This window comes from Talpa europaea, assembly GCF_964194135.1.
Source record: "Talpa europaea genome assembly, chromosome: 7".
NCBI classification, from domain to species: domain Eukaryota; kingdom Metazoa; phylum Chordata; class Mammalia; order Eulipotyphla; family Talpidae; genus Talpa; species Talpa europaea.
In genome coordinates this window covers 20624068-20651587 of record NC_140074.1, presented here as the reverse complement: position 1 = coordinate 20651587, position 27520 = coordinate 20624068, and the positions used below count along the sequence as shown (strand labels likewise).

General features: G+C 38.2%; 1 protein-coding gene across 3 annotated transcripts in view; it reads left to right on the top strand.

Annotated features, from left to right (window-relative positions):
* Positions 1-27520, top strand: part of FOCAD (focadhesin) — a gene marked incomplete at both ends in the record, with an annotated part of 251103 nt that overhangs the window by 172502 nt on the left and 51081 nt on the right. For all 3 annotated transcript variants that reach the window (XM_084236533.1, XM_084236532.1, XM_084236531.1), the window contains 6 exons: positions 4245-4337; positions 11007-11095; positions 14182-14226; positions 19257-19365; positions 21708-21824; positions 24246-24484. In XM_084236533.1, coding sequence (XP_084092659.1) covers positions 4245-4337; positions 11007-11095; positions 14182-14226; positions 19257-19365; positions 21708-21824; positions 24246-24484 — 692 coding nt within the window. The remainder of the gene's footprint in view (positions 1-4244; positions 4338-11006; positions 11096-14181; positions 14227-19256; positions 19366-21707; positions 21825-24245; positions 24485-27520) is intronic.

Here is a 27520-nt window from a genome sequence, read left to right as displayed (position 1 = left end):
ACCTTATCCAGACTTACTGGCAGCCCTACTCTGAATGAAATCTTTGTTTCTACATCCTTGTTTTCTTTCTTTTTTAAAAAAAAAGTTGATCATCATTTGATTCTTTTTGCCTTATAAGTTAATTTTGCTTTTCTTCTACCTCCTTTAAAATTGTTCCTTAGATGCCCAAAAGCACATGGGTTAGATGATATAACCCATAATTTGTAATATAAGAAGTGTATTTGCCATTTTCTTTCAGTTCCTTCTTTATTTTCTTTTTTTTTTTTCTTTTTTTTTTTTTTATAGAGGCATGCTTTTATTTATTTGTTTTGCTGGTTTGTTTGTTTGTTTTGTTTATACATGCACTGGGTACAGTCAGAAGTGCGGGAGGGTGAGAGAATTCACCAGAGCCAGAGCGGGGAGCAGAGCAGGCAGAAGGACCGAAGCACACTGCTGAGGGGAGCAGCGGGCGGCAGGAGAGGTCTGCACGCCATGTGGGACCCTCCTCTGGTGGCCGGGGAGCAGCCGGGGATCGAACCGGCGCCGCAGAGGCCGCGCGCAGTTTCGCAACCCAGCGCTCAACCGCTGCGCCACCGGGGAGGCCCTCCTTCTTTATTTTCAAACAGGATTTCTGATGAAGAACAGGGAGCAGTGTTAGCATTCATGCAATATGAAACTATTAGATGAAAATTCTGTATAATAATTGGGAGAAGTGGTATCTGTGCTTACTACACATTTTCCTTAGAAAACACTGTGAAAAGTATGGTTTGCTGTATTTTGGAGACTCCATAATTACCATGTGATGTGAGTTGTTATGGTAACTGGGTTTCCCCCCCTCCTATTAAATAACAGAGTAAATGCTTGCTTGAGATGTGATTGAATTGTCAGCTTTCAAGCTAATGTTATCCTGATGGGAAAGAGGTGAGGGGGATAGAGAGAGAGAGACTGAGTCGGGAGGAGACAAAATGAGGGAGGGAAGGGAGATAAAGAGTTTTAAATGTCCAGAAAATACCAACAAAAAGATAAATATCATTTTACTTTAAAAATGTGCCCTCCACGAGCCCTCCCTTCCTGTCTTCCAATCACTATGTGTCAGGGAACAGGAATAACAAAAAATTATTTTGTGCAAACAAGATTACCATTGACAGAAAATTGAAGCCTATTATTTCTTATATATAAACCATGGGACATTGAGTGGTTTGGGGTTCTCGAACACTAAGTACAAATGGTTTTTCTTCTGAGAATGTGGGAGGAATATGTGTGTGTATATCACAGACCAAATGTACTGGCTCAGTACTGGCATGTCTGTCTGTGTAGCAACTGTAGTAATCCTTTATTCTTTTGATCACAATGTATTCATCTGGGGAACATTAAAAAATGCCTCCATGAAATTAGAGTTTTCAAATTAACAGCAAAAACATAGTTTACCTGTCCTTTTGTGCATGCTGCCCTACCTCATGGCATTCTAGTTTGACAGGTCAACAACCTCACCAAAGCTTAGTATTTAATAAATGGGTATTTCTTGTAAGTGGATAATCATGTTTCTGCTCATGAGGCAGAGACACTACCAAATTTCTGGGCAATGTGTTCTGAACAGTAAATTAACTATTGGGTTGTCAGGAAAATCATGACATATTTTTGCTTGAAAAACATAGAAAAAAGTATGTTGAGACTTTTCTGACAACCGAATATTTGGTGGCCAAGTAGGCTCTTCAAGTAAAATATGTATCAATGAGGGGGCCTCTCTGGTGGCCCGGGGGTTAAAAACAGCACTCTCAAGCTGTCACCAGTCACTGCAATATGAGTTCGATCCCAGGCCAGGGAGATAACCCACATGGCACAGCAGACCTCTCTTGTCCCACCTGCTGCTCCCCTCAGCAGTGTACTTCAGTAGATCCACCTGTTCTGTTCCCCGCTCTGTCTCTGGTGAATCCTCTCACCCTCTGCACTTCTGGCCTACACCCCAGTTCTTGCATGCATAAATAAATAAATCTTAAAAATATATGTATAGGTGAGGAAGTAAGGCGTACTTTTTCACTCTCACTTTTAATGTCCTCCTAAATTCGTGAATTGTGTTTCCAGCCAGGACATTTTCTGTTGACCCAGAATTTTCTATATTGGTTTTATTTAACATTTAACCTTTGGGATGAGGTAGGAAATTACATGGCTAAATATTTAAAAACTGGGCCTCCCTGGTGGCGCAGCGGTTGAGCGCTGGGTTGCGAAGCTGCCCGCGGCCTCTGTGACGCTGGCTCGATCCCCGGCTGCTCCCCAGCCACCAGAGGAGGGTCCCACAAGGCGCGCAGACCTCTCCTGCCGCCCGCTGCTCCCCTCAGCCATGTACTTCAGTCCTTCTGCCTGTTCTGTTCCCCTCTCTGGCTCTGGTGAATTTTCTCATCCTCCTGCGCTTCTGACTGTACCCAGTGCATGTATAAACAAACAAACAAATAAATAATACATGCCTCTTTAAAAAAAATTATTAAAAAAAAAGATTTACATATTTATGCATACAAGAGCTGGGGCACAGGCCAGAGATTGGGGGTGGGAGGATTCACCAGTGACAGCAGGGAACAGAACAGGCAGACTGACTGAAATACACTGCTGAGGGGAGCAGCGGGTGAGACAGGAGAGGTCTGCTTTGCCACATGAGTTGCTCCCTGGCGGTCCGGGAATCAAACTTGTGCTGCTGAGGCTTTGGATTGCTTCATAGTGTGGTGCTTAACCCCTTGCGGCACCAGGGAGGCCCCCAGAGTCTTCATACTTTCAAGCATAAAATTTTTTATTTTTTTTAATTTTTAATTTTTTTTAAAGATTTCTTTATTTATTTATACAAGCACTGGGTACAATCAGAAGTGTGGGAGGGTGAGAGGATTCACCAGAGCCAGAGCGGGGAGCAGAACAGGCAGAAGGACCAAAGTACACTGCTGAGGGGAGCAGCGGGTGGCAGGAGAGGTCTGCGCGCCATGTGGGACCCTCACAGGTGGCTGGGGATTGAACCAGTGCTGCAGCGGCTGTGGGCAGCTTCGCAGCCCATCGCTCAACCGCTGCACCACCAGGGGAGGCCCCATAAAATTTTTTAAACAAGCAACAGTGAAAGAAAGGTGATAAAGAGTAGTCAGAATTAATCTTAGTTCCTATAACTTCTTTATAATTTTGCTTTATAATATCTTTGTACCCATTTCTGACTCTTTGACCAGAAATTTCTGCAGATAGACTGGTTGATAATCCTCATACCCTATCATACCACCTTGCCCTGTAGCCCACACTAAGAGTGGGATTAAAGAAAACATCAGAGGCCATGAGAACCAGCTATATTCAGAGAGGCTGTTTTCTTCCTCTCACTCAACATTTGAGCAAATTGATCCTGAAAATATAGCAAAATCTCCCCTAAACACTGTACTTACCATGATTCTGGTATAATTATATAAAAATTTGTTTTGTTGTTGATTTTGTCTTTAGGACACAGACTAAAGTTTTAGTTGTTTTGATTTTCGATGAGATGAGTTACAGGAAATGTGAAACGTGATGCACTGTGACTGTTTTTCTTGAGTGATCTCTCTTAACAGAAGCAGACCTTGGGAAGATTTGTTGCAAGATAGCCGTATACTAATAGGTAGAAACAGAAATGACTATGAAAACCAGATGTTATGTCTGGGTCTCTCTTCAGAAACAGGGTTTCAGCGTTGGCATCTATCATTTTTCTCTTGTTTACCCACACTGATTAAAGGGCGTTTATCCAGTGGCGTGCACAATTGCTGTGTGCAGTACTCATTTGCATGCTCTTACCCTCCTGGTTTCTGTACAACATGGTATTTCTGTTGGCAATTTAAGTTTATTACTTCAGAAATTGTCATATTGGAAATCCAGGATGTGAGCAATATTTATTTTTATTTAAAATTACTAGGGGGATTTGTTAGACAATGCCCAGTTTCCGGACATTGGCAAGAGACTTTACAAGAGTTTCCCCCTCATTTTCCAGGACATATTTGTATTACACATACATCTGAACTTGTTATTATTGTAGGGCTCTATTTGCTTTAGGTTAGAAAATTCCAGGCTTATTTTGTCTTTATAGGACTCTAACCTCTTCTCCTTTGAAAATATCTGAAAGATCTTATTTGTGGTTCTGACCCTAGACTGATTTGGTTTGTTTTAGAACCTAGACCATTTAAATAAAGGGAAAGAAAGAATTGATATAGTTTAAAATTTTATTCTGTTTTAATACTATGTGGTCTCACTTAAGTTGTGGTACATTTTTCCCACAGGTTCACATCCAGCTTTTGGAATGGCACCGGGCAATTTTCCTGCCACAGGCCTGGCTTGCATATATGAATCGTGCTTATCATGCCATTTTACAGGTAACGAAGCCATAGAAGGGTGTGCTTTTGGGGACTGTCTCCTTACCTCAGATTTTACTTCAAATATGTATTTAATATAAAAATATTTGGGGAAAGAGAGCTAAGAAAAATGCTGCGGTTATTTCTGCTCATAAAAGAATGTGTGGCATACATACTAATTCCACTTAATTTTAAATGTTGGCCTGTCTACAGCTCCCACTTGAACATGACTCTCTCATGTCCTGCTGTTTTCTGGATCTTTCTCAGTTATCACCAGGTTGTCCCACAGCATGTTCCAGACCGAGCTCATTGACCGCCCTTGTACCTGTGCCTCCTCAGCCCACCTTGGCTTACATCCCCAGCCTTGTCTCAATGCTTCTCCTGAATTTTACATATTAGCCTTGCTGAATTTCTGTTATTCCCAAATCAAGCATATTTACCCTAACCTCTTGGGTTTCTCACACTGTTCTTTTTGTCTCAGGCCTTGCTTCTCTTTCTGCCCACCTAATTCCTACTGTTCTTTAGGTCATTTTACCTGGGGAGGCACCTGGGGATTGCCCTCTTCTGTGCTTCCTTCTAAATTGTTTCCTTTTCAGAAGCCCTTTTCACTTCAGCTGTTGCCCGCCTCCCCTCCCCCATTGTCTCTGCTGCTTAAAGCTGGGGGCGGTGTTTTCTTCTCTGTTGTCTCTAGAACCTGACAGTCTGAAAAAATAAGGGATGTTCACTATGTAAGTAAGTTATACTCAGTTTGACTGCATGTAATCCAATAATATTATGTTACAGTTTGTGATTTTTTCCCCCCAAATTTTGTTTATTAAAGTATATAAAGTGGGTTTATATCTTTATGTCAGCTTTAGGAGTTGTAGTTCAAACCTCTTCAAATGTATACTTTCGCAACCTGCTCCCCTATTTAATCAGTTTGGGAATATATGAATAGTTAAAATATTTAAAAAAATTAAATCAGTCCATTCTAGCTTAAAATTCATTGTTAAGCTACTTAAGAAATACATAGCCCCAAATAAGATTTTTCATTCAGTCTCAGAAATCTGGTATTATGGTTAGGGGAAACAGCCATCCTAAAATGCAGGGGGTAGGTGAGCATCTGAACATTGGTGTTCTTGTCTTAAAACCTTGTTACAACATGTCTTATGGGGTCTAGGATTTATAAAATGCTAGTGCATCTTCAAACATTCTGATTCATTGGAACTGATTAGAGGATGAGGACTTAGTATGTTTATTAAACTTCATGTGATTTTGACACAGGCGACCACACTCTGAGCAAGTGCTGTAGATAGTTCCTCAAACCACACCAGAAGCTGCATTAAAGATATTCTCTTGGATCCAGTGTTTCCTTTTGCTCAGCTAATGTACAATTTTTATCCTCAGGAGCTTCTTGTCATTGAGTATGTTTTGAATAGATGTATAAGAGAATGAATGAATTACTCATGCACACCCTTAGCCATTTAGAGTTTGTGTTTAAGAAGAGTGAAATTGCAAGTCAGACTATGCGCTTTTCTCATTCACTTTTACTAAGTAATTTTGCAGTGTTTTCCCTTCATTAAACATTACAGGGCACTTTTTATTGACCAGGCCTTGCCCCAGGTATGTAGGACACAAAGGGGAATAAAGCATTCCTTCCCTCAGTGAACTGCCAGTCCAGTGTGGAGACTAATGTGTACACTAGCAATTCCAGTACAGTATCTTTGACACTTTAATAGAGGATTAGTAGCATAGGCTCTGGGAGAAGCCAGGAACTCCTCCTCCTGCAGAATGAACTGAGAATTTTATTTAGCTCTTAGCAAAGGAAAGGTTAAATTGAACAGGATTGTGATATAATTTATGCAGATGATTCACAATTGATTTTTTTAAAAAAAAAAAAAACCTCCATGCAAATCTGACCATAGAATTGAAGCTACCAGGAGGGAGGGAATAGGTGGAGAGAGACTGGGGAGGGGCACAGTAGGCTATGGTGGAGGATTATAGGGCCCTTAATTGTGTCTTAATGGGTGTGGTATGTTAACATCATCTGAAGAGTGTGATCCTATACCTCTGGGTATACATATACAGTGTTGTAAATCAGAGTTACTGCAGTAAAAATAAATAAAATTTAATCATTAAAAAACCCTCCTGGTTGCATTTTATGATAGATCTTTTATTCAGTAATTACTTTAAGTCTTATTTCAATTAATCTTTACAGAAACTCTTTCAAGTGAGTGTTAAGCCCATGTGTAATGAGAATATAGAAGAGGAAACAAGATTAAATTGGAAAACAAAGCAAAAGACCCAAAACCCAACAGCCAGTAAATGAAAGAACTAGAACTAACCCAGATTTGTCTGACTCCTGAGCCTCCATCTTATTCCCTTCTGTCATACATTTTCCTTAATGCTATCATTAGTTGTGACTACAAATATCAATAATACAAACTGGTTTAATATTTTGAAGGGCAGATCTATTTATATAAAGCCAGCTGAGTATTCTTAGTATTCAGGTCAATTAGTCTGTAATTCTGTGCTATCTTCTTACTGTTGTAGATGATTTATTTATCATTTATAGTCTCTTTACCTTGAGTTTCTGAGAAGTCCAGTTCCATTGAGAATAGGTGACAACAGAACTGAAACTCAAGATATATAGACTATAATGTGATTTTTTTAAGTATTATTTGAAAGTACAGCAATACTTTTTAGGCTGCCTCTGTTGTTTGAAAGTACATTGATGTATTTTAATCATTCAACAAGTTTTTTAAATGCTCCCGCACACTCAAATGGAATTTATGGTATCTTTGAAAAAGTAGAGCAAAAGCCAGACTTCTTGCCTGTATCAGGAATTTCTGTCCTGGAGGAAACTTCTGCACAGGACTTATGGTTACTTTGATATGACACTAGGCATATTTTGTAGCAATAAATTAGAGAATTATTAGAGAAACTGTGTTCTATTTAATTAAACCTAGGAGACATGCTAAAAGCAATCTGTATTATCTCCTGGAAGCTGATTATGATGTAAATAAGTTTGAGATCTGAACACTATTAGTGGGTTTTTGTTAAATATCTGCTTCCATCCAGCCTTATCTAATTTTTCCACAGAATGTAGATTTTGAATTGTAAGCATTCCAGTGTGGTATTTGGATTTCTTTCCATTAAGATAAAAAGATATAGGTTGATTGACAGTTCACAGTCCATTTTGGTAAGGATCCCTCAATAGTTAATCTTTACCTTATTTTCTTATGGGATGCTGAGGTCTCCACCCTGTGTGTAAAGGGCTAATAGGGATTGTGAATATGATCTCAAATAGAAGGGAGGAATTAAAGCAGATTGACTGAAGATATTTGTGTTCACTAATCTAGTCATCTGAGTTGCAGAGTAATCTGAAATCAAAACCAGTGTCACGGACACTGACTCCCTAATAAATTACTCTTTGACTGTAATGGTTGTTTGTTTAACGTACAGATTTGGAGCTAGGTGAAATATGCACTATACTCAGCCAGCTCTTGATTTTATGGACTGGGGATTTAAAAAAGTAAGAAGGACAGGTAGATTAGTAACTGGAATCCAGTCATTTAAAAACCTCAATATGGGTGCTCATTTTCAATTATTTTTCAGTCTTCTTGCTCCTAAAAATATCTTCCCTTCCTAGCCATGGCTTTTAACGAGAAACAGAGGTGACTGAATTGAAAGCCACTGAATCTCTATTACCAATAGAATTGAAAAGCAAAGTAGATCTGAATAAATGGCCCAATGTGAACTGGATGGGAGAAGTTAGGTAGACATTCCAGAGGAGGGGATTGAAAGGAACAGAGATTTTGAGAGGGAAAAAAAAATAAGAAATTTACTTAGTCACAATAGAATGGTTGTACTGGTTCTAGCAACAGGAAAGATTAGAACAGTAGGCTTTCTCAAGAAACTGCACGTATACTAGCTTTTTTGTGTTTTGTTTATTTCTAAACAGATTTTAACCTTTTAATTTCATATTGTCCTTTTGGGAAACAATGTTTTAAGAATAAAGAGGCATAGTTTAAAAAGCATAATTAACAGAAATGGGCAATAAAATGCTATTTTCTATTTTGCTTACCATCATGAAGGGCCAGTAGTAGTATTAAATATTATTATCAGGGCCTCCCTGGTGCAAGGGGTTAAGACGCAACCTCTGAAGCTATCTGCAGCCACTGCAGCACAAGTTCAATCGCTGGCCGGCCAGGGAGCTACCCACATGGTGCAGCAGACCTCTCCTGTCTGCCCGCTGCTCCCCTCACTAGTGTATTTAGTCAATCCAACTGTTCTGCTCCCCACTCTTACTCTGCTGAATTCTCTCACCCCCAACCTCTGGCCTCTACCCCCATTCTTGTATGTATACATAAATAAATCTTTTTTAAAAAATGAATAAATATTAATATCAGACTGAAAATCTAAGAGAATGATACAATTACCTGAAACTGTATAGTCTGGATATTTCATTTCTGGGGAGAAAAATGACATCTATGAAAGTCTACAGATTCAAAACATGAATTATTTCGAGAAGGATCTAGAAAATTTGCACTCCCATGTTCACTGCAGCACAATTCACAATAGCCAAGATATGGAAATGACCTAAATGTCCCAAAACACATGAGTGAATCAAGAAGATGTAGAATATATATACAGTGTGGTACTACACAGCTATCAAAAATAAATTGTTGCCATTTTCAGCAACATGGATGGAGCTGGAAGGGATTATGCTAAGCAAAATAGGTCAAAAAGAGAAAGACAAATATGAGATCGTGTCACTTATATGTGGAATACAGAGAAACCAAACAAAAGGTCAGATGAAGGCAAACTAAAAAACTATCTCTTGAAAGCTGACTATAGAACAGAGGCAACCGCAGGGGACCATGAGGGGAGCACCAGTTGGGGTGGATGGGACACAGTGGACTGTGGTGGTAACTAGGCACTTTGGTAGTGGGTACACTATGGTAACCACATCTGAAGGGGGAGAATCTTACACTTCTAAAATACAAACAGTGATGTAAACCAACATTACCGCAATAAAAAAATGTTTTTTTAAAAGAAAGATTTAGATATATATGAAAGATTGTCTCATAAAAAGATTGTCCTCTCATAATAAAAGGACAGAAGATTTTTTGTCATTGTTGACACAAGCCCGGTAAGGAGAGCTATTACTTATTATCAGGCACTGTACTCAAGCAATACTTTTTCCTATTATGTACTATCATGTTCTAATAGCATGAAATAGTTGATAACTTCATTTCACAAATGTGGAAATTGAAGCTTAGGGTGGTGATGTTACCTCCCCTAAAATTTACACAGCATCTAGTAGAAGTCAGACTAGGTGGATCACATTCTGATTCCTGAACCCACATCCTCAACTTAGCAAGCATTGTTGCTTCCATTTCTTTATAGAGATACATTTTTCTTCTGTGGCACATAGCTTATGAGTCTAAAATCCATAAGCAAAAGACAACCAAAAGAATGGACAAAAAGGAAATCCAAATAGTCAAACGTTTGAAAAAGATGTTCAGCCTCACTAGTAAGCAGTGTAATGAAATTTAAAACCATAATGAGCACTATTTCACATGCACCAGAATGGTAAAAATTTAAAAATCTGACAATTCCAAATGTTAGGATATAAAGTAACCAGAATTCTTATTTACTGCTAGTGAAAATGTAAACTACACAAGCACTCCTGAAAATGGTTTGATATTACTTGCCAATACAATATGCAATTAAGTTCTTGTCCAAATTAGAGTTCATTAATAAGCCAGAATTTTAATTACATTTGAGTAATGTAATTGGTGATGGAGTATCAGAAAGCATCTGATAAAAATAATCCTGAGTTTAAAGACATATCCTAGAATGGATAATAAATTTTTTTTAAAGATTTATTTATTTATACGAGCACTGGGTACAGTCAGAAGCATGGGAGGGTGAGAGAATTCACCAGAGCCAGAGTAGGGAACAGAACAGGCAGACTGATGAAATACACTGCTGAGGGGAGCAGCGGACGCAGCAGGAGAGGTCTGTCATGCCATGTGGGACCCTCGCCGGCGGCCGGGGATCGAACCGGCGCTGCAGAGGCTGCGGGCAGCTTTGTAGCCCAGTGCTCAACCTCTATGCCACCAGGGGAGGCCCTGGATAATAAATATTTTAAGGCCTTGGTTAAGGGGATGCAGTTAGCTATGTTTTTGTTGCATGATAGAAGTTGAAGTATATCTATTTCTGCGAGTTCACTGATACAGCATGTAGCTGTTTCAGAATAACTTCTGGTACATTTTATTTAAATCTGTATATTTATCCTGCTTATTTGTTACCATTCTGTTAAAAATCTGGTACCCAGACCCCAATGTTGGTGGAAGTCAGTTAAAATTTTCAGCTGCTGGCACAGGCAGATTATTATTACAACAGGGGATTTTTTGAATCTATGAATCAAATATACTTTCAGTAGATATTCTAAAACGAAGTGCTCTGCACTAAATTTGCCAAACATAGAACTTGTCCAGGATGTACTTCTTTGGTGAAGACCTGAGCAGTGATGTAATTAATTCTCCTCACACATCCTCTTTCATAATCTTATATCCTATTGGGAACACTTAAAGCCATTTGGGAAAAAGATACATCTGTTATCTGTGTGTTTTCCAGAGAAATTTTAAGATAATATCTGCCATAGAGTTTGCATGCTGATGTATGTTGGACCTTTTGCAGGGAAGAATAGGAGAGCTGGAGTTGCAGTTAAAACATGGAAAGGAGGGACCCGAGGAGGTGCAATACAAAAAGAACACCGCCTGGCTGTGGTAAGGCTGGTCTTTTGCTACTTATTATTTGTCATGGGAAATAACCTATGAGGGGGACGATGTGACTACTTTAAAGGCTCTCCTGCTAAAAGTTTTAGCTTCTACATGAATGTGAAAATAAAAGATAGATAACATAGGTCTGTTTTCCAGCCCCCTCCCAGATAAGAACCTTATTAGTAAATTTTAGATATTTTTTGTTTTCTGAAGCAGTATGGAAATGGTTTGTTTCCTCTCCCTCCCCTCCCATTTTCCCCATAATTAATTGTTTTATATGCTTTTTAATGCTTTTTTCCCCCACTCAATCCATTGTCCTCCTGAGTTACAATTTAGTCAATGGATACCCCTTCACTCCCCTGCCCCCTCTCTCCCCCTGATATCTTCATTATTGGGAGCAAGTTTACCATGTCAGGGTTTTAATTTCTTTGGCAGACATTCCCACTGTATTATCTAGAAAAGTGCTGGCACATTAAAAGCAATTTAAATTGTTACATGGGTTGGGATGAATACCTTGTCAGATTAATGTTGCAGCAGCCCAAAATCTAAATAGCTTTGCCTGCAGCCACAGGTTTCTTTAATCTAAAAATCTGCTCAAAGGTTATTTGATTTTAGACTTGGCATAGGTAGAAAACTGACAACTGGCATATGTAGAAAAGCAAAAGCTGTTTGTATGTGTATTTAATTTTATTCTAATTTACAGCCTCTAGATTTACTTAAAAAATAGTGATGTAGTTTAAAACACATTGTATTTAAGATTAGAGATTAAGAATTTGGATTTTACTTCCTACTTGCTATTTTCTTTTATATATAGTTTTAATTATATCATTGGAAAATGATAATTTAGTGGGTGTGGTATATTTGTTATCCTCTCCAAAATATAGAGATAGAATGAAGGATTCAAGAGAAAGATGTAAGTCAAAGATTTTGACTGACAAGTATGGAGTTCCCAATTATTAGGATTGGCAAAACTATAGAAAAGCAGGTGTGTGTAGAATAGGAATCAAGTTTTGGGCTTGCTAAGTCTAAGATATCTTATTAGAACTCCAATTGAAAATATCAAATAAGTTATCTAGAGTCTAGAGTTCATGTGACAGGTGGGAGCTAGAAATATAAATTTGGGGATCTTCAGCACATGAACAGCATTTAGATCATTATTCTAGATGAGATTAGCTAGGTCATGAATGAAGAGAAAGGACTTAATTGTCTAACACAATTCAACACCTAGACGTGTAAAGAGGTGAAGAATGAACCAAAAAGAAAGGCAGACAATTAGTGATTGATGATGGATGAAAATAACCAAGAAAGAATGAAATCTTCAAAGCTATCTTTTAAAAGCCAAGTGAAGAAAGGATTTCGAAAAAGGAGCAACCAGTTGTGTCAAAGGCTGTTGTGGGGCTGCCAAAGATGGAGACTGAGAATTGACCATTAGATTTAGCCTCTTGAAAACCATTGGTGACCATGACAGGAGCTGTTCAGGGGGAGTTGTGGATACCAAAGCCAAATTAAACGAGGGTCTAGAAAAGTAGAAAGACATGAACCACCATCATCAAGGGTAGACCACTTAGACCACTCGTCTAAGTCCTGGTGTATAAGAAGCAGGGCAATACCTGGAGCATTTTTTTTTTTCTTCTTTGCAACAGTAGATATAACAATATTACAAAAGGGTATTGCACAGGTGAGGTGAGTCATACAAGTAGAGAAGGAAAATTAGTGATGTGGCAGAAAGAAGGGGATAGTTAAAAGAGGGAACCTAATATACCAGTGAAAAGAATTGGCCCCACAAAGAAATATAGACAGGTGATCATTTGTAAATATTCCACACTGACCAATAAAGGAATGTATTGAAAACACTATACTTCATTAAGAAAAACTGGGATTGTACAGTATATTTTATAGAAACTGTCAAATTGTTTTATACAAGTCAAGTTTAAGGTCTGTGGGAGTAATTTGCTACTATTTGAAAAACTTGGCTCGTGGAAATGACTCATTCTTAGAATGCTAAATAACTTAAAGATTCTATTATGTTTCAAACAAAAATACTTATTAATGAAAATATAGTTTAATATGCAATTTTTAATATTTATAAAAATTGATTTTATGAAACTCAAAGTGTATATGCTATCTGCCTCAAAATGTCAAGGTTATCTGCCTCAAAATGTAAACTTGGAAGTCAGTGATTATTCACCTTCTCTCAAGACTCTTATATTAAAAAAAAGTTTTCTGTTCTGTGAATATTTGAATTGAATATACCATCCTTTAAATTCACAATTATATTCTTATAGCTTCAATATAGTTTTATAACCAACATTCAAAATTATGCTTTATATATATACACACAGTAACTTTTCTATTACTGAAAATTTGAAAATAATAAATTGCTGTTTTGATGAACAGTGTGCAAAAGAAAGAGAATGCCTTAGTCAGTTTAGGCTGCTGTAACAAAATGCCATAGACCATGTAGCTTAAACAATAAAAATTCTGTAGCTGTTGAGTCTGGGAGGCCCAGAAATATAAAATCAAGTTGCCCCACAGATCGGGTGCTGGTGAGGACCTGCTCCTGGTTTGCAGATAGCACCTTCTTGTATTTTCACTTGACAGAGAGCAAAAATGGAGAAAACTAGTTCTCTGTTGTCTCTTTTTGTAAGGGCACTAATCCCATTTTGAGGACTCTACTCTCACGACCTCCCAAAGGCCCCAGCTCCAAACACAGTACCTTGGGAGTTAAGAGTTCAACATATGAGTTGGGGGTGGGGAGGGCATACAAACATTCCGCATATAGCAGAAAATAATGTGAAGCACACTTGTAATACCCACCAGTTTAATGACACCATTAGAGCATTGCCTAGACACTGCCCTCAGTTGCATCTACCTCCTTCCTAGTCTCCACTAACTTACGGAAGGAATAAGGTCATGAAGCATTCTTTGAAGTACAGTCCTTATTATAGTTCTTTCATATTACACTAAAATTCTACATATATAGGTTTAGGATCTGGAGGCATTGCAGAGGTTCTAATTAATTGATGAATAAGCAGAAAGGTTGGGTTCTTGCTCTAACGTGACCTCATATCTTTTCTCCATCTTGATTGCAGGGTCCGAGACATGTTGACTGATGAGATCACCAAGGCTGCTGCAAAGTAAGATTCATTTATTCAGTTAACCAAAAATTTCCTACAAACATTTTTCCCACACAGGTACAAACAGTTTTTCCTTTTAGAACATTTCCTAACTAAGGATTTTACAAGACTTTCCAATTATTTTTTTAAAAATCAGATGTTATCCTTTCTCATATTAATTTTTCCTGCTTCTTTGTGATGATACAGAGGAACCATTATACACACATAGCTTTTACACCAGTAATCACTTGTGCCCTTGTGCGTACACCTAACAGAATGCTCTGTGTGTTAGCTCAAAGAATTGTAATTTAGATGCCCTACTAGAGTCAGGGTTTGGGGGGTGAGGACATTGGGGGTGTCCTTGTTACTGCGAATTATGTGGATTCTACAAATAATTACTAACTCTCAGCCATGGGCTAGCAAATAAAGCATAGTATTACTTCCTCTTCATTCCCTTCGTATTTAGATCAAGGGGATCTAGAAATTGAATTTTTAAATAGTAGAAATGAATGTGAAGACCCGGTACAAAGACAATATCAATCATATCCTTATGGCTTAACAAAAATAGCTTGAGTACTGGTATCTTGAGACTTTATTTAGCTCTCTCACTAAGAAAGCTATACCCTAATGAACATGCAATCTCTTCAGGTTCCTTTGTTCTCTCTCTTTTTTTTTTTTAATAGAGGCATGTTTATTTATTTTATTTATTTGTTTGTTTGTTTTTTGTTTTATACATGCACTGGGTACAGTCAGAAGTGCGGGAGGGTGAGAGAATTCACCAGAGCGGGGAGCAGAGCAGGCAGACGGACCAAAGTACACTGCTGAGGGGAGCAGCGGGCGGCAGGAGAGGTCTGCGCGCCATGCGGGACCCTCCTCCGGTGGCCGGGGAGCAGCCGGGGATCGAACTGGCACCACAGAGGCCGCGGGCAGCCTCGCAACCCAGCGCTCAACCGCTGCACCACCAGGGAGGCCCCAGGTTCCTTTGTTAACAAGCTGACTAATTGTTCCTGGCAGTAAGTTAATGTCAGTCAGACACACTCACCCTTGTATCATCACCTTTTGCTACTGCCTTTCTGTTTGACTCCCTCTCTTCCTGTTCACCCAATAACATAGATATACATTTGATCTAGAGGATTTCATGATTATTAGAAAAACAGGGCCTCCCCTGGTGGTGCAGCAGTTGAGCGCTGGGCCGCGAAGCTGCCCACAGCCTCTGCAGCACCGGTTCGATCCCCGGCCACCTGCAAGGTTCCCACATGGCACGCAGACCTCTCTGCCGCACCCGCTGCTCCCCTCAGCAGTGTACTTCGGTCCTTCTGCCTGTTCTGCTCCCCACCCTGGCTCTGGTGAATTCTCTCACCCTTGCGCGCTTCTGACAGTACTCAGTGCTCATATAAATAAATAAATAAATCTTAAAAAAAGAAATTCATATCATGTAGAAATATTTAATGAAAGTACCTTGTTATGTTCCAGAGCCTTCTGTAGCTCAGTAGCTTTTGCCTTAAATGCAACAAACAAAAATCCTAAGACAAAAATATGATCTACCTTACAGTTAGCTTTTCACCAGTAATTTCTCAAACAGGCGCTTAACTGTGAAGTCTGATCTCAGAACATGATCACTACTCAGCTGCATGTCTTCTGAATAAAGGGAAGTAGAAGTGGGAATCCTCCCCTGCACTCAGTGAGGTGGGAGGCACTGGGAAATATCTGTTGACATATCTGTTGACAAAATGAAAACTAAAGTACAGAGAGGCTTTGAGAGGGACTCATTTGTGTCTGCTTCTCTAGTTTGGTTGAATTGCACACTCAGTGGGAGAGCACTCAGCTGCATATTGGAAGGGAGGGGGTGCTGGGCTAGAGGAGCTGCCTTTGACCTTTACCTTTCATAGTTTGTTCTATTTTGTAGTTTACTTATATCCTGTTAAAACCAGTGCTTCGACATTTAGAGCAAGAAGCTTGAATGCCAAAGAAACTAGCAGTTTCCTATTAAAATAAACTTTAATTTTGCCTCACTAGTAGCTTTTGCATTTTCTACTCTAGAAGTTTACTTCATTAAGATGTTAATCTTCAGATTTGCAAATCATAACTTCACAGCTAATATGGAAAAAGTGTGTTCACATTCTCAGTGGTATGGTGCAAAATTAATTCATGTTCTCATGATGTTACCTTTTCATCAACAGTTTCAAAGTATTTTATAGACCTTATCTTATTAAAGCAATTCTGACAATACTAGGCATGACAGCAAGTGAATGGGAGATATTTAAGGTCCAGAGACTGGGGAGATTAATGATAAAGCAGGGGAAATAAGAGTCACTCTGCTGCCTTCTCCTTTCTTCTTCCCACTGACTTCTTCCAACCTTGTGAGTGCCCCACTACCACCCCCTACTCTCTTAGCCTCTGTTCCTCCGACCATGGCACCACAAAATGTTTGGACCACTGTAGTTCTTACTTTGCTCTGTCCCATAAGTTAAATGTAAGAAGTAAAACACCTGTCACAGAATTAAGCTGATGGGCTCATTTGAAAGCATTTTTAAAGCATCAGGGTTATGGGAGAATCAGAGCACAGATAAAATCTGATGATTGATGTAAGTTTATTTTCAATGTTATTAATTAAATGGATTTGGACCTGAGGATAAAAATCCCTAAAGTATTGGCTCACTTTACTAATATGTAACGTAATACTTTGTCCCCAAGAAAGCATCATTGTAGCTCATCCTTCCTTGCACTTCTTAATTAGGTTAATGGCATCAGTTTGTTTCAAAAGACAATTTAATTAAAATGTCAGTGGTGTTGCCTAGATAAATACTGTACTGTTGCTGACATGTTATTATGCAGATTAGTCACATTGCTTGCCTGGTAGGGGATAGTTACTTGATCAACAAGGTGATGCTTTTTTTTTTTTTTTTTTTTTGCTGAACCAGTTGTAGGTTCTCACCTGGCCAACTCTTCTTTGAATTTGTTTCACTATGTGTTTTGTTTCTACTCTCCAGCTTGTAAAGAATGCAGAGCTGAGCAAGGGCCTGTCATGCTACCTCTGTGAGATGTATAACTTGGCTTAGGCATGCACTGTGTGACCCATGGACTTTGTCTCTGAAAGATTAATGTCCAAATATGCATTGAGTCTGTAATCACAGGTCTAATTCCCAGTGACTCTATTTTGCAAGAATAGTACATGCTGAGGAACGTCCAGACCAGTGAAACTTTTGAAACGAAAAATCATGCTTGGCACTGTTCTAAAACAGAAGTTAAATTCTATCATAATTTTAGAGTTAAAAAGATAAATTTTTATGTCATCTTGTCTAATGTTCATATTTTAAAAGATTTGCTAGCCTATTTTTAAATGGTGATCATTTACGTTTTTCTACAGGACAAATAAAAAAAAAAGCTGGGGATCAATTTACAGGTCACTGAGAACTTAAAACAATTTGTTACTAATTTTAAGAACTCATGACCATTGGCATCAAGACAGGATTCAGAATGGTCTCAGCTAAAGGAAAGAGATAATATTAGAAATAAAAGATCTGATTTTGTCTTTGTTCAATGATGTTATTATAGCTAAGGCACCTGGGAATGTCCAGACCTTGATATCTATTGTTTTATTATCAGCTGTAAGAGTGCTCAGTAATCCTCACTGCAAAACTCTAGCAAAGTTGAAGCCATCTGCATGGACTTCAAGTCTCCTTCCTTTCTCACTCACCCCTAATATAAATATTTTCTCATCTATGTATAGCAGACTTCAAAGAGGAATGAATTAAGGAGAGGGGAGCAAAATGAGCCAGTGTCAGGTCTTCACTGAAAGAAAAGGAAGGAGGTATAGATGAGTAGATAGATAGAGGGAAGAACTTGATGGCAAATCCTGCATCCCATTCTTACCAAATGGAAGCAAAAATGCAAGGACTTGTGTACCCTGGCCTTTTAATACCCACCCTCTCACATGTTCACTCAGCCTGGAACTAGAGGTATTATGCCTGCATGGGGAGCAGGACTGGTAACCCTCATGCCACGTATCTGTACCATCTTTACATTGGACTAAACAGAAAGTGATTCTTAGATACATACTCTGAATGCACTTTCCTGTCTGATGTCCAGGCTTTGACAAACATTCTCTGTATTTATTGGAACTCATAGCCACCAGATAACCACGATCTAACTTGACGGTGATATAGGTGTTTTGTGGTCTAAATTCTGTCATGGTGAGTCAGTAAATCAAGAGCATCTCATCAGTGTTCCATTGGGATTTCATTCTATAGGATCACCATGAAATTATAGAATCATACTGAATGCACATTTTCAAATGGTGATTATATTAAAAAGTTTCAATTTTCTTGATGCAAAATTCTGAAATCACATTTAAGATTCTATTGCCAATGTTAGAAAAATATCATTTGGATGGTGTAACTCAATTCAAATTGTCTCGACAGACCCTTAATTGGATCTTCTCTAGGGGTCTCTATATATTTTATTACAAACTGACCAAGGCTGCTGGCTTTAGGAGAAAGAATGGAAGGGCAGTAATGGCTAAGAAAAGCAGGCAGCTTGTGAAGTTGCGAGCAAAGTGTGTGTCTGAGGCAGTTTACTAAAAACTGGTTCCACTCAGCAGTGCCTTGGGAAAGCCAGAAGCTATTTCTCCTGCTGGACTTACATTTACATCACTGACCTTAGAGGTATTTTCAGAACAAATCGATAAATTTAAATTGACCAAAGATGACATGCCCTAAGGAGCTATCTTAGGGCATGTAAAGTGAAATAAATAATGAAGCAAAAACATTTAGGAAGAAAGACGTTAAATATATGAGCTTAGACTCCTAAGTTACAAAAAAACGTAATGACCAAACACGTAGAGGAAGAGTCACAAGTCGGCACTAGCGTGGGAAAAAAGGAAAGAATTTGTTCCCCTGCTGGCATCAAGGAACAAACAGACCTGTGCTTATGAAGCTCCTGAAGAAACGGAAGTGCATTTTGACCTCACCTGCCCTCTCTATAATAATGCCTTCTCATCTCCCGACTAATGCCCCAAAACCCTCTTCTGAAATTATTTTCTCTTTAAACAGGGACAGCCCAGTAGTCAAAGGCAATGCGCTATTAGCCTTAAGCAGCCTGGCTGTTGTCGTATCCAAACACGAAGCTGGCCTCTCCTCAGACTCTGAGGGTATCCTGGAGGTGAGTAGAGGTGATCTGAACCAGTTGGGCTTTGATTGTGGATCCTTTGAAAAGTAAGAAGTCTCTTGTAGCCAGGCTTGTAGGTGGATTGGTCCTGAATTGGTGAGACTGGAGTCTGATTACGGCACCAAGTTATGCTATTTGATGGGCCTTTACACTGTGGGGCTTAGTCTTTTAGTCCAGATTTTTCTTTGCTGCTTTTCTGTTGCGCTTTCTCCATCACAGTTAAGCGGTCATTTCCATTTGAAGGTACCAATTTTATGCAACAGGGGTTGTCTTTTTGTGATTGCATCAGTGGTAACCAATCTTAGGAGGTTAACTAGGCTTACTAAAAGTGAACAATGCTGTCAAAAAATGATAAATAAGCAGTGTTTACTGACTGAAAAAAAAATTGTACTTTGCATTTTAATTGTAGATGTCAATGACAAAGTGCCTATTCATTTTTTTAAGGCATTTATTTCTTAATTAAACATGTGGTGAGCTGGCCAATGTTCATTTCCAATGTACTTTTTCAGATAATTCATAACTGTCAAAATAAACAGGCATGAATTTTTTCTCCATTTAAGCCCATTATCTGGTAGTTATCATTATCTGGAGACAATAGAACAGAGTGGTTAAAAATCATGGGTTTTGAAGTAGGAGAGTCCTATATTTAAATCCTGATACTTGTAGTTGCTGGGTCTATAGCTTATTGTTGGTAATGTCCCTTCCTAGATTCTTTTCCCCATCTATAAAATGGGGATAATAATACTTACTCGATAGGATCATTGGAAGGATTAAATGAATTAGTATATGTAAAGCACAATGACTAGTAAATACTAAGCCCTCTATCATGGAGACCATTGTCTTCAACATCAGCATATACTCCATTACGTCTTACTACAAAAATTGAACAGTGTTATTCATCCTGTCTCTGTCACTGCACAGTATGGGCTATCTCTATTCCCTTTTTATCATGGAGTATGCTTTGATTATAAGCAAAGAAACCAACCCTCATTAAAAACCTTTCATTTTGGTATTACTTATGACAGACTTCCAGTTATTCAGGTAACCTGCCCCAATAATAACTGGAAGTCTGCCTCAGAGTCTGACCCAGACTCTGTTCTTCTTTATTCCTCCACCCTTTTGTTCTACCTTAAAACACATATTATACAAAGCATTGAAAGGCCACACAACCCAAGGTGGGGCTTTGCTTTTATTCTTGATGACTTCGTCTTTTGCTATTACTCAATGCTTTTAACTCCAGACCTCCTCATTTGAGTAAAGTTGAAGTTTGCAAACATCTTTCAGATCTTCATATGATCAACAACTAAAGATGTTAAGAAGGAAATCTTGTTTGATTCAAGGAAGTACTTCAAGGAGATACTTAATACAGCATTGACCTTTATCTTTTGTGCCAACTATGTGTCACCATATGAATGAAGGGAGGCTTTTGACATCCATGGTCATGAATGATTTTTAAAACCAGGGTCTCTTTGGGCCTCCCCTGGTGGCGCAGTAATTGAGCACTGGGCTGCGAAGCTGCCTTGCAGCCTCTGCAGTGCCGGTTCGATCCCTGGCCACCGGCAAGGGTCCGACATGCACGACAGACCTGTCCTGTCTCGCCTGCTGCTCCCCTCAGCAGTGTATTTTGTCAGTCTGCCTGTTCTGTTCCCCGCTCTGGCTCTGGTAGGTTCTCTCACCCTCCTGCACTTCTGACTGTACCCAGTGTTTGTATGTATAAACAAACAAACAAACAAATAAATAAATCTTAAAAAAAAAAAACCAAAAAAAAAAAACCCAGGGTCTCTTTTTAGTGAGTTGAGTTTCATTAATGTATTGTTATTTCTTGGCATTCTCTTTCATCCTTTTTTCCAAACTATAAATCATCTGTTTTCATACCTAATAACTAGGCAGATATGATAATACTTGAACAAATAATATATAGGGACAGTAAGCAAAAATGCTAGATATGGTGATCAGAATTTTTTAAGCTGCTTTATTGCCTCCTTTGTGAAATCATGGCCCATAGATATTAAACATTTTTAGTTGTTTTCTCTGCATACTTCTCCTTTTGCCTCCACATACTCTCCAAAGACTCAAGTGTTTCCTGTCTTGCAACCCCATCCTTTCACTTCTACTTACCCTCATTTAAAAGTTAAACCCTTATTTCTGTTGGCGCACAGGTGAGGGTATGTACTTGTCAAATACTTGTCTAATTGATGCAGTCCTGGTAGGTGAGGTTTGCTTTTTGATAATATTTCAATCTTAAGGCTTAAGGAAGGGCTGTTACCTTAGGTCTAGAAATTATGTTTGTTTTTCCCTTTTTTACATTACCATTTCATGTTTTTCTCCATCCACAGGTTCAACCTAATTTCCTTTCAATGAAAGAGTGGGTTTCTATGGTGTTTGATACTCTATTGGTCATTGTGGACAGCCATTACCAACCCAGAGGACAGCTCTTCTCCTGGTTTTATTATGTAAGTCTGAGAAATTAAAAAAAGAAATCAGAAAATTCATCTGAATTGTTTACGTGAAATCCATGATCTAGTGTAAAGGATTCCCAGCCCTACGTGTATATTACAATCACCTAGGGAACTTTTAATGACTATATGTTGAAAAAAGAAATACTGCTGTGTGGGCCCTCCCTCTGAATTAATTGCTCAGGTATGGCCTTAGGTAAGCATTTTAAAAGCTTTCTAGGTTATTCTAACATACGGTCAGAGTTATGAGCAACATTTATAGCAAAATAAGCATTGGCTATAAATTAGGGAACCCACTTATCTAATGGTAGATTTCAGAGTAATTGACCATGGGCAATTCACTTGATCTCACTGGACCTTTGTTTTTTTATTCATAAAATGAGGGGACTGAAGTACATTATTCATTGTGCTTATAACTTTACCTCATGTTAGTTTTATGATACTTATTTAACTCATCATCTTACTTTCCATAACCGTGAAACAAAAGTAAAAATTAATGCTTTGACAGTTTAAGATTGTGAGGATCCAAAGACATAATTTAGGAAAAAAATGTTTTGAAGTACTCTACAGATGCAAAGAAATATTGTTGATCATGAAAAATCACTTGTTACTGAGTCCTTCACTTTCTTCAGGCTTGTATCTTAAGATCTGAATCAAATTGAAGACATTTTTTTTGTGTGTGGGTTTCATTTTTCCTATATTACTGTAGTGCAGTCTTGCTTTCTGTATTTGCATGGAATTATTTTGGTTCTACCTTATCACTATCCATTGCTTAGGGAATTACAGTGATCATGGGACAATCAGCTGAGTGGCAGAGGATTATAGTTGATTTGAATAAAAATATAACAGAGGTCCTGAACTGTTGCTAAGATCACGAATTTAGCCTGAAACTCCACTGTAAACATTTTGTGTGTCTTTGTTCTCCTGCCCTTGGAAAGATCTGGTATGTATTCATCTGGGGTTTAGGGTCTGGAACTATATTTAACTATATACTTGAGGATAAAAATGACTTACTAGATAACGTAGAATCAAATCGCAAGGTAGATTTTGCTCAAAGAAGTAATTTCTTTAGTGTGATTTGTTTTCTGTCAGAATGTCCTTATTCCCTGAATGTGGATGAAAAACTTGTTTAATTTACATGGAGATCTTTACAGTAGTTATCTGGTTCAGATATTCACCAGGAAAGGATATGAGATTTTTAATAATGCTTCTTAGTTCTTGCAAACCAATAAAAATATTTTCCTTACTAGCAAACTTCAGAGTTGCCTCTTGCCTGTGTGATTTTTGCATCATTACACTTTTTCAGAAAAGTCTGTTTCAGGTTACTTCCTTTATTTCCAGTCATTTTGGAAATGGGTCATTTTGAGCTGGGTCTTTTTGAGTAAAATTATCATTATAACAGTACTTATTGTTAGTGCTTAATATTAACTTAAAGAATACCTTAGCATGTGTTTGATTTTTGTCCTTAAAGTTCTAAAGCCTAGATAGCAAATGGATATAGAATGAAAGACACTTTTTAATGCTTCGACTACAAGAGACAATACAGCCTTTCTGATGCATCTGAAAATTGGAAATGGACAGTAGTGAGAAATGATAAATGGACTTTCTTCCCCACTTGAGACATATATATAAATGTATATAATGTCCAGTGGAGCGCTCTAATATGTGATTCTTAGAGAAGCTGTTCACATTCAGCTGCCCTGTCATTTTATTAGAGCTGTTATTCATTTCTTTCCCCATAATTACATATAGGAAGGAGCATATAGAGCTCTCCATTTCATTTTGAATAGCTGGTTATTGCTTTGAAACCAGAGGCTTTTAGGATTTCAACTTCCTTTTTAATTAAAAGGAATTAACCCCCTGTAGGAAATAATCCATCTACTGGGAATCGTTCCCACCAAAAATTTTGGGAGATCTGCCAATAGATCCCTGTGCTAAACTTACTCTTATTCCTGCAATACTAAACTTAAATGCCCCCCCAACCCTGCCATTTTTCCTTTCTCTCCCTGAAAAATCCTGGCCTTCTAGACGTTTATAATGTGATTTGGTGGTTTTTCCAAGCCTAGATAGTGTCACTGGGGTTTTTCATTGTTTGTACACATGGGCTTTCAAGACACTGAAATTGTCTTGGGCTTTTTAGTGAGGGAATTTACACCCTTGCAAAGGGGAGCCTTATTTGTTTTTCAAATTTAAAAGGATATATTACTAGTTAACTGTTTAGTGGCAAATTGTTTCAGTAAACATGAAAACATAACCTATAGACAAACAGAAATAGATTTTTTTAATTATTGTTTTGTTTGGCAGGAGTGGTTCTAAGGGAAGCTTGTATTGTTGTACCGTGCTTTTGTGATAGGTATGCTTGCTTCATGTTTTAAACAAAAGGCCAACCTCCTGTTTTCTTTCTTTGGCATGTTCTAGAAATCCTATTCTGGTGAAAACACAGCTAGTGCCATTGCCCGTTCTGCTGCCGCCGCGGCTTTGTCTCTCCTTGTGCCAGTTTTCATTATCTCTTGCAAAGAGAAGGTAGAGGAAATCCTGAACATGCTGACTGCCAGGTTACCTGGGAAACCAAGTGCTGATGAGTCTCAAGCCGTGCAAATCCACATGGGCCTTGCTTTAGGGATGTTTCTCTCTCGCTTGTGTGAGGAGAAACTCAGGTACAGTATATTAACATATTCCTGCTTTATCCTCTTTGTGATTAAGGAGAAAGACTTCACACACACACACACACACACACACACACACACACACACTGAGCAATATGTGGTTGCTAAACTTTTGAGATGGACAAGTTGATCCTTTGTTCTCCTTTACAAGTGAATTTGTCTTTCTAAAATACCATCACAGAGATGTTAATGTATTTTAAGAGATGCTCTTATTAAGGTGATTGATTACTTAAAAATCATTTCATGCTCAGATGAAAGCTCTAGATACATCTGTGTGATAGATATGAAAAAAAGGCTAATGTTATGGTGCTATAAATAAAAGCTTTTTTTCTGGGTTGTAATGGTGAAAGTAATTGCTGATCTTTTATTGATCTCACTGTCAAATGGGACAAAAGGATTGGGGTACCCCTGTGCCCGAAGGTGCTGGGAATCACTGAATCACCTGAGAACTTCATGTACCCAGTGTTAAATATTTCTTTTATCCTGTGCCCTGGCTACATTTTTATAATCCTTAAAGAGTCTTAATCTGTGCATATTATACTGTGTGCTTTATTCAGTTTGATTGCTCATTTTTAGGCTGCTAGCCTTACCCTTGAATGGAGCTAATGGAATAGCAAAGACCCAGGTGGAAAATTCCACTAAGTGGAAAAGTTTTCTTTTGCATGACTCTACTTTAGTTTTGTTGTTCGTTGTATTTGTTCTTTATTTTATAACAAATCTTAGAATTTTATATATCCAGATTGATTGTAGTGTGGAATAGCATGAATATATTTGAGTATCATGAATATTTAGATAAAACTGACTTGGAATCTAGTCTCATTTTCCTGCGTTGGAAATAAGGTTAGCAGGGAGAAACAGCCTGTTGTGATATTAGATGTCTGTAAACTTCCCTGCTTGGTAGAAATTAACTGTGTGTCCAAAGGTGTTGATATAGGTAAAACCGATGGCATTATGCTGTATTTAGATTTCAAATTGAAGCCATTGGTTAAGTTTGCATTTGGAATTTACATAGTTTGTACAAACACCAATATGTGAAATTTTTATGAGAGATGTTATTGATCTAGGGAAATACTATATTTCAGATGATCACTTTGAAGTCTTGGAAATATCTGTCAGCTGACTTAGTCTTTGTGATTATAAATGAAACAATTGCAGAATGTTCATTTCGTTCTACTCACCAGCATTAGGATATGTGGGGCTGGTTCTGCACCTGAACAAAAAGCTGCCCTTTGAGTGTGAATTGCCTGTTACGTATCATGTGTATGTGACAGAACCCAAAGTATTTCTAAAGACTTAAAACATGAAAGTGATTTTTTTTTCCCTTTGCTACTATGCTACAAATGGGAATCTCATCACCATCTGTGTTCACACTCTTTCTTCAGTTTCAGTATCTTTTCAAGCAAGATGTTTTACAACTAAAAATGACCGATGGCAGTTGAATTCCAGGCACCTCATTTCATCCTACCCTGGCTTCTTGTTCATTAGGCTAGGATGAGATGCTGCTGGTTTTAGGGCTTGACAAACTTGCGTTTGTGGTTAATTTAATCTTGGTACCTGGAGAAAACTATGGTGATTCACCTGAAGCATTCATCCCTGGCTCTGAGATTGCCTTCCACCCTGACTTTGCACCTGCATGAACCCCTAGGGAACAGGAGGCTCTTCTTGAGGATGAGCGCCTGCAGAATAACTGCACATTAAAACTTTGCTCTAAGCATCCTGTGCTTGATAACTTTCCTCCTTATGGCCTGTGTATTAGTATTGCAGCTACTGGTATAATTATTCTTGGTTCCAGCCTTCCTAATTTCCTAATGCACAGAAATCTGAAATACATGCCTTTGGTGCTAATAAATATTCTACTAGATAATGGCTGTGTCACCAGATAATGGCTTTTTATTTTTGAGAAAGTTTCCCTTTTTCTAAAATTTTAAGGTAAATGTTTTGAGGGTTGTTGGTTCTGAATAGTCTAATGCCATCAAATAAGTGTCCTTAAAAACCTCTTAGGGGAACATAAGAAAAATGTGTTGATCTTAAGAATGAAAAATCACCTGTGGAAAGAAATTATGACAATCAATCTATGTTTTGCCAAGACTGATGAAAAAGTCACCTGAGTTTAAATTCTAGTCTAGAAAAGCATATATATCCCAAGGCATCTTGCTTTTCTCATAACTCCCAGAGGATACCAGTAGGATTTCTTTAGCATTTGTTTAGAATATTGAAGTATATTTTACTCCAGAGAGCAACTATAATAGGACTTGTTTAATTAAAGCTATTAAAACTGTGTGGTGCGGTGTGGGGGGTGGGTACGGAGAGGGAGAGAGGGAGGATGTGTTTGAAAACACGATCCTTCACCTCAGGCAAAACGATTCTCATTTTGCTTTGGGACTACATTGTTTCAAGTGCCCTCTGCTCGTTGGCATTCCTGGGACTGCTTTCCACATAGGCTGAGCAGCAGCAGGCGAGTTGACACTTAGGAAACCCTTAATGATAAAGTGTCAGTGATAAAGCCCACCACTGTGCCTGAAAAACAGCCATAGAACTATCTTCTAAATTATATTTTACTATGCAAATAATAGTTCTTTCCAAGACAGTTACAAAAACCACATCAATTACTGTACAAAGGCAGAAAAATGCTGGACTGGTCTTTTCCCCTTTAAAATACAAATGCAAATAAAGAAGTGGTATTAGAACCTCCACAATTGAGACATGAAATCAGGAATCTTTGCAAGAAGGAGATGTGGAATGATTATTGATGGCATCAGCTTAATGGGTAATTAAATACTCTGAAGGAAATCAATTTCGAATTCTTACAAAAAGTTTTGGCTTTGTGGCTGATACTTATTTTTTAGTGATTTAAAATTGATTGCACTGTAAAATGCAAAAGTAGCCATTTTAAGGATTATTAGTTTGTACAAGTGGATTATAGCAGTCAGAAACCCAAGTATTGAGTAAATTCTGACTCAGTTTCCCTAATTACAAACTAAGTATATAATACTTCCTTTATTTTTTAAAGAAATGCTGACATTTCCA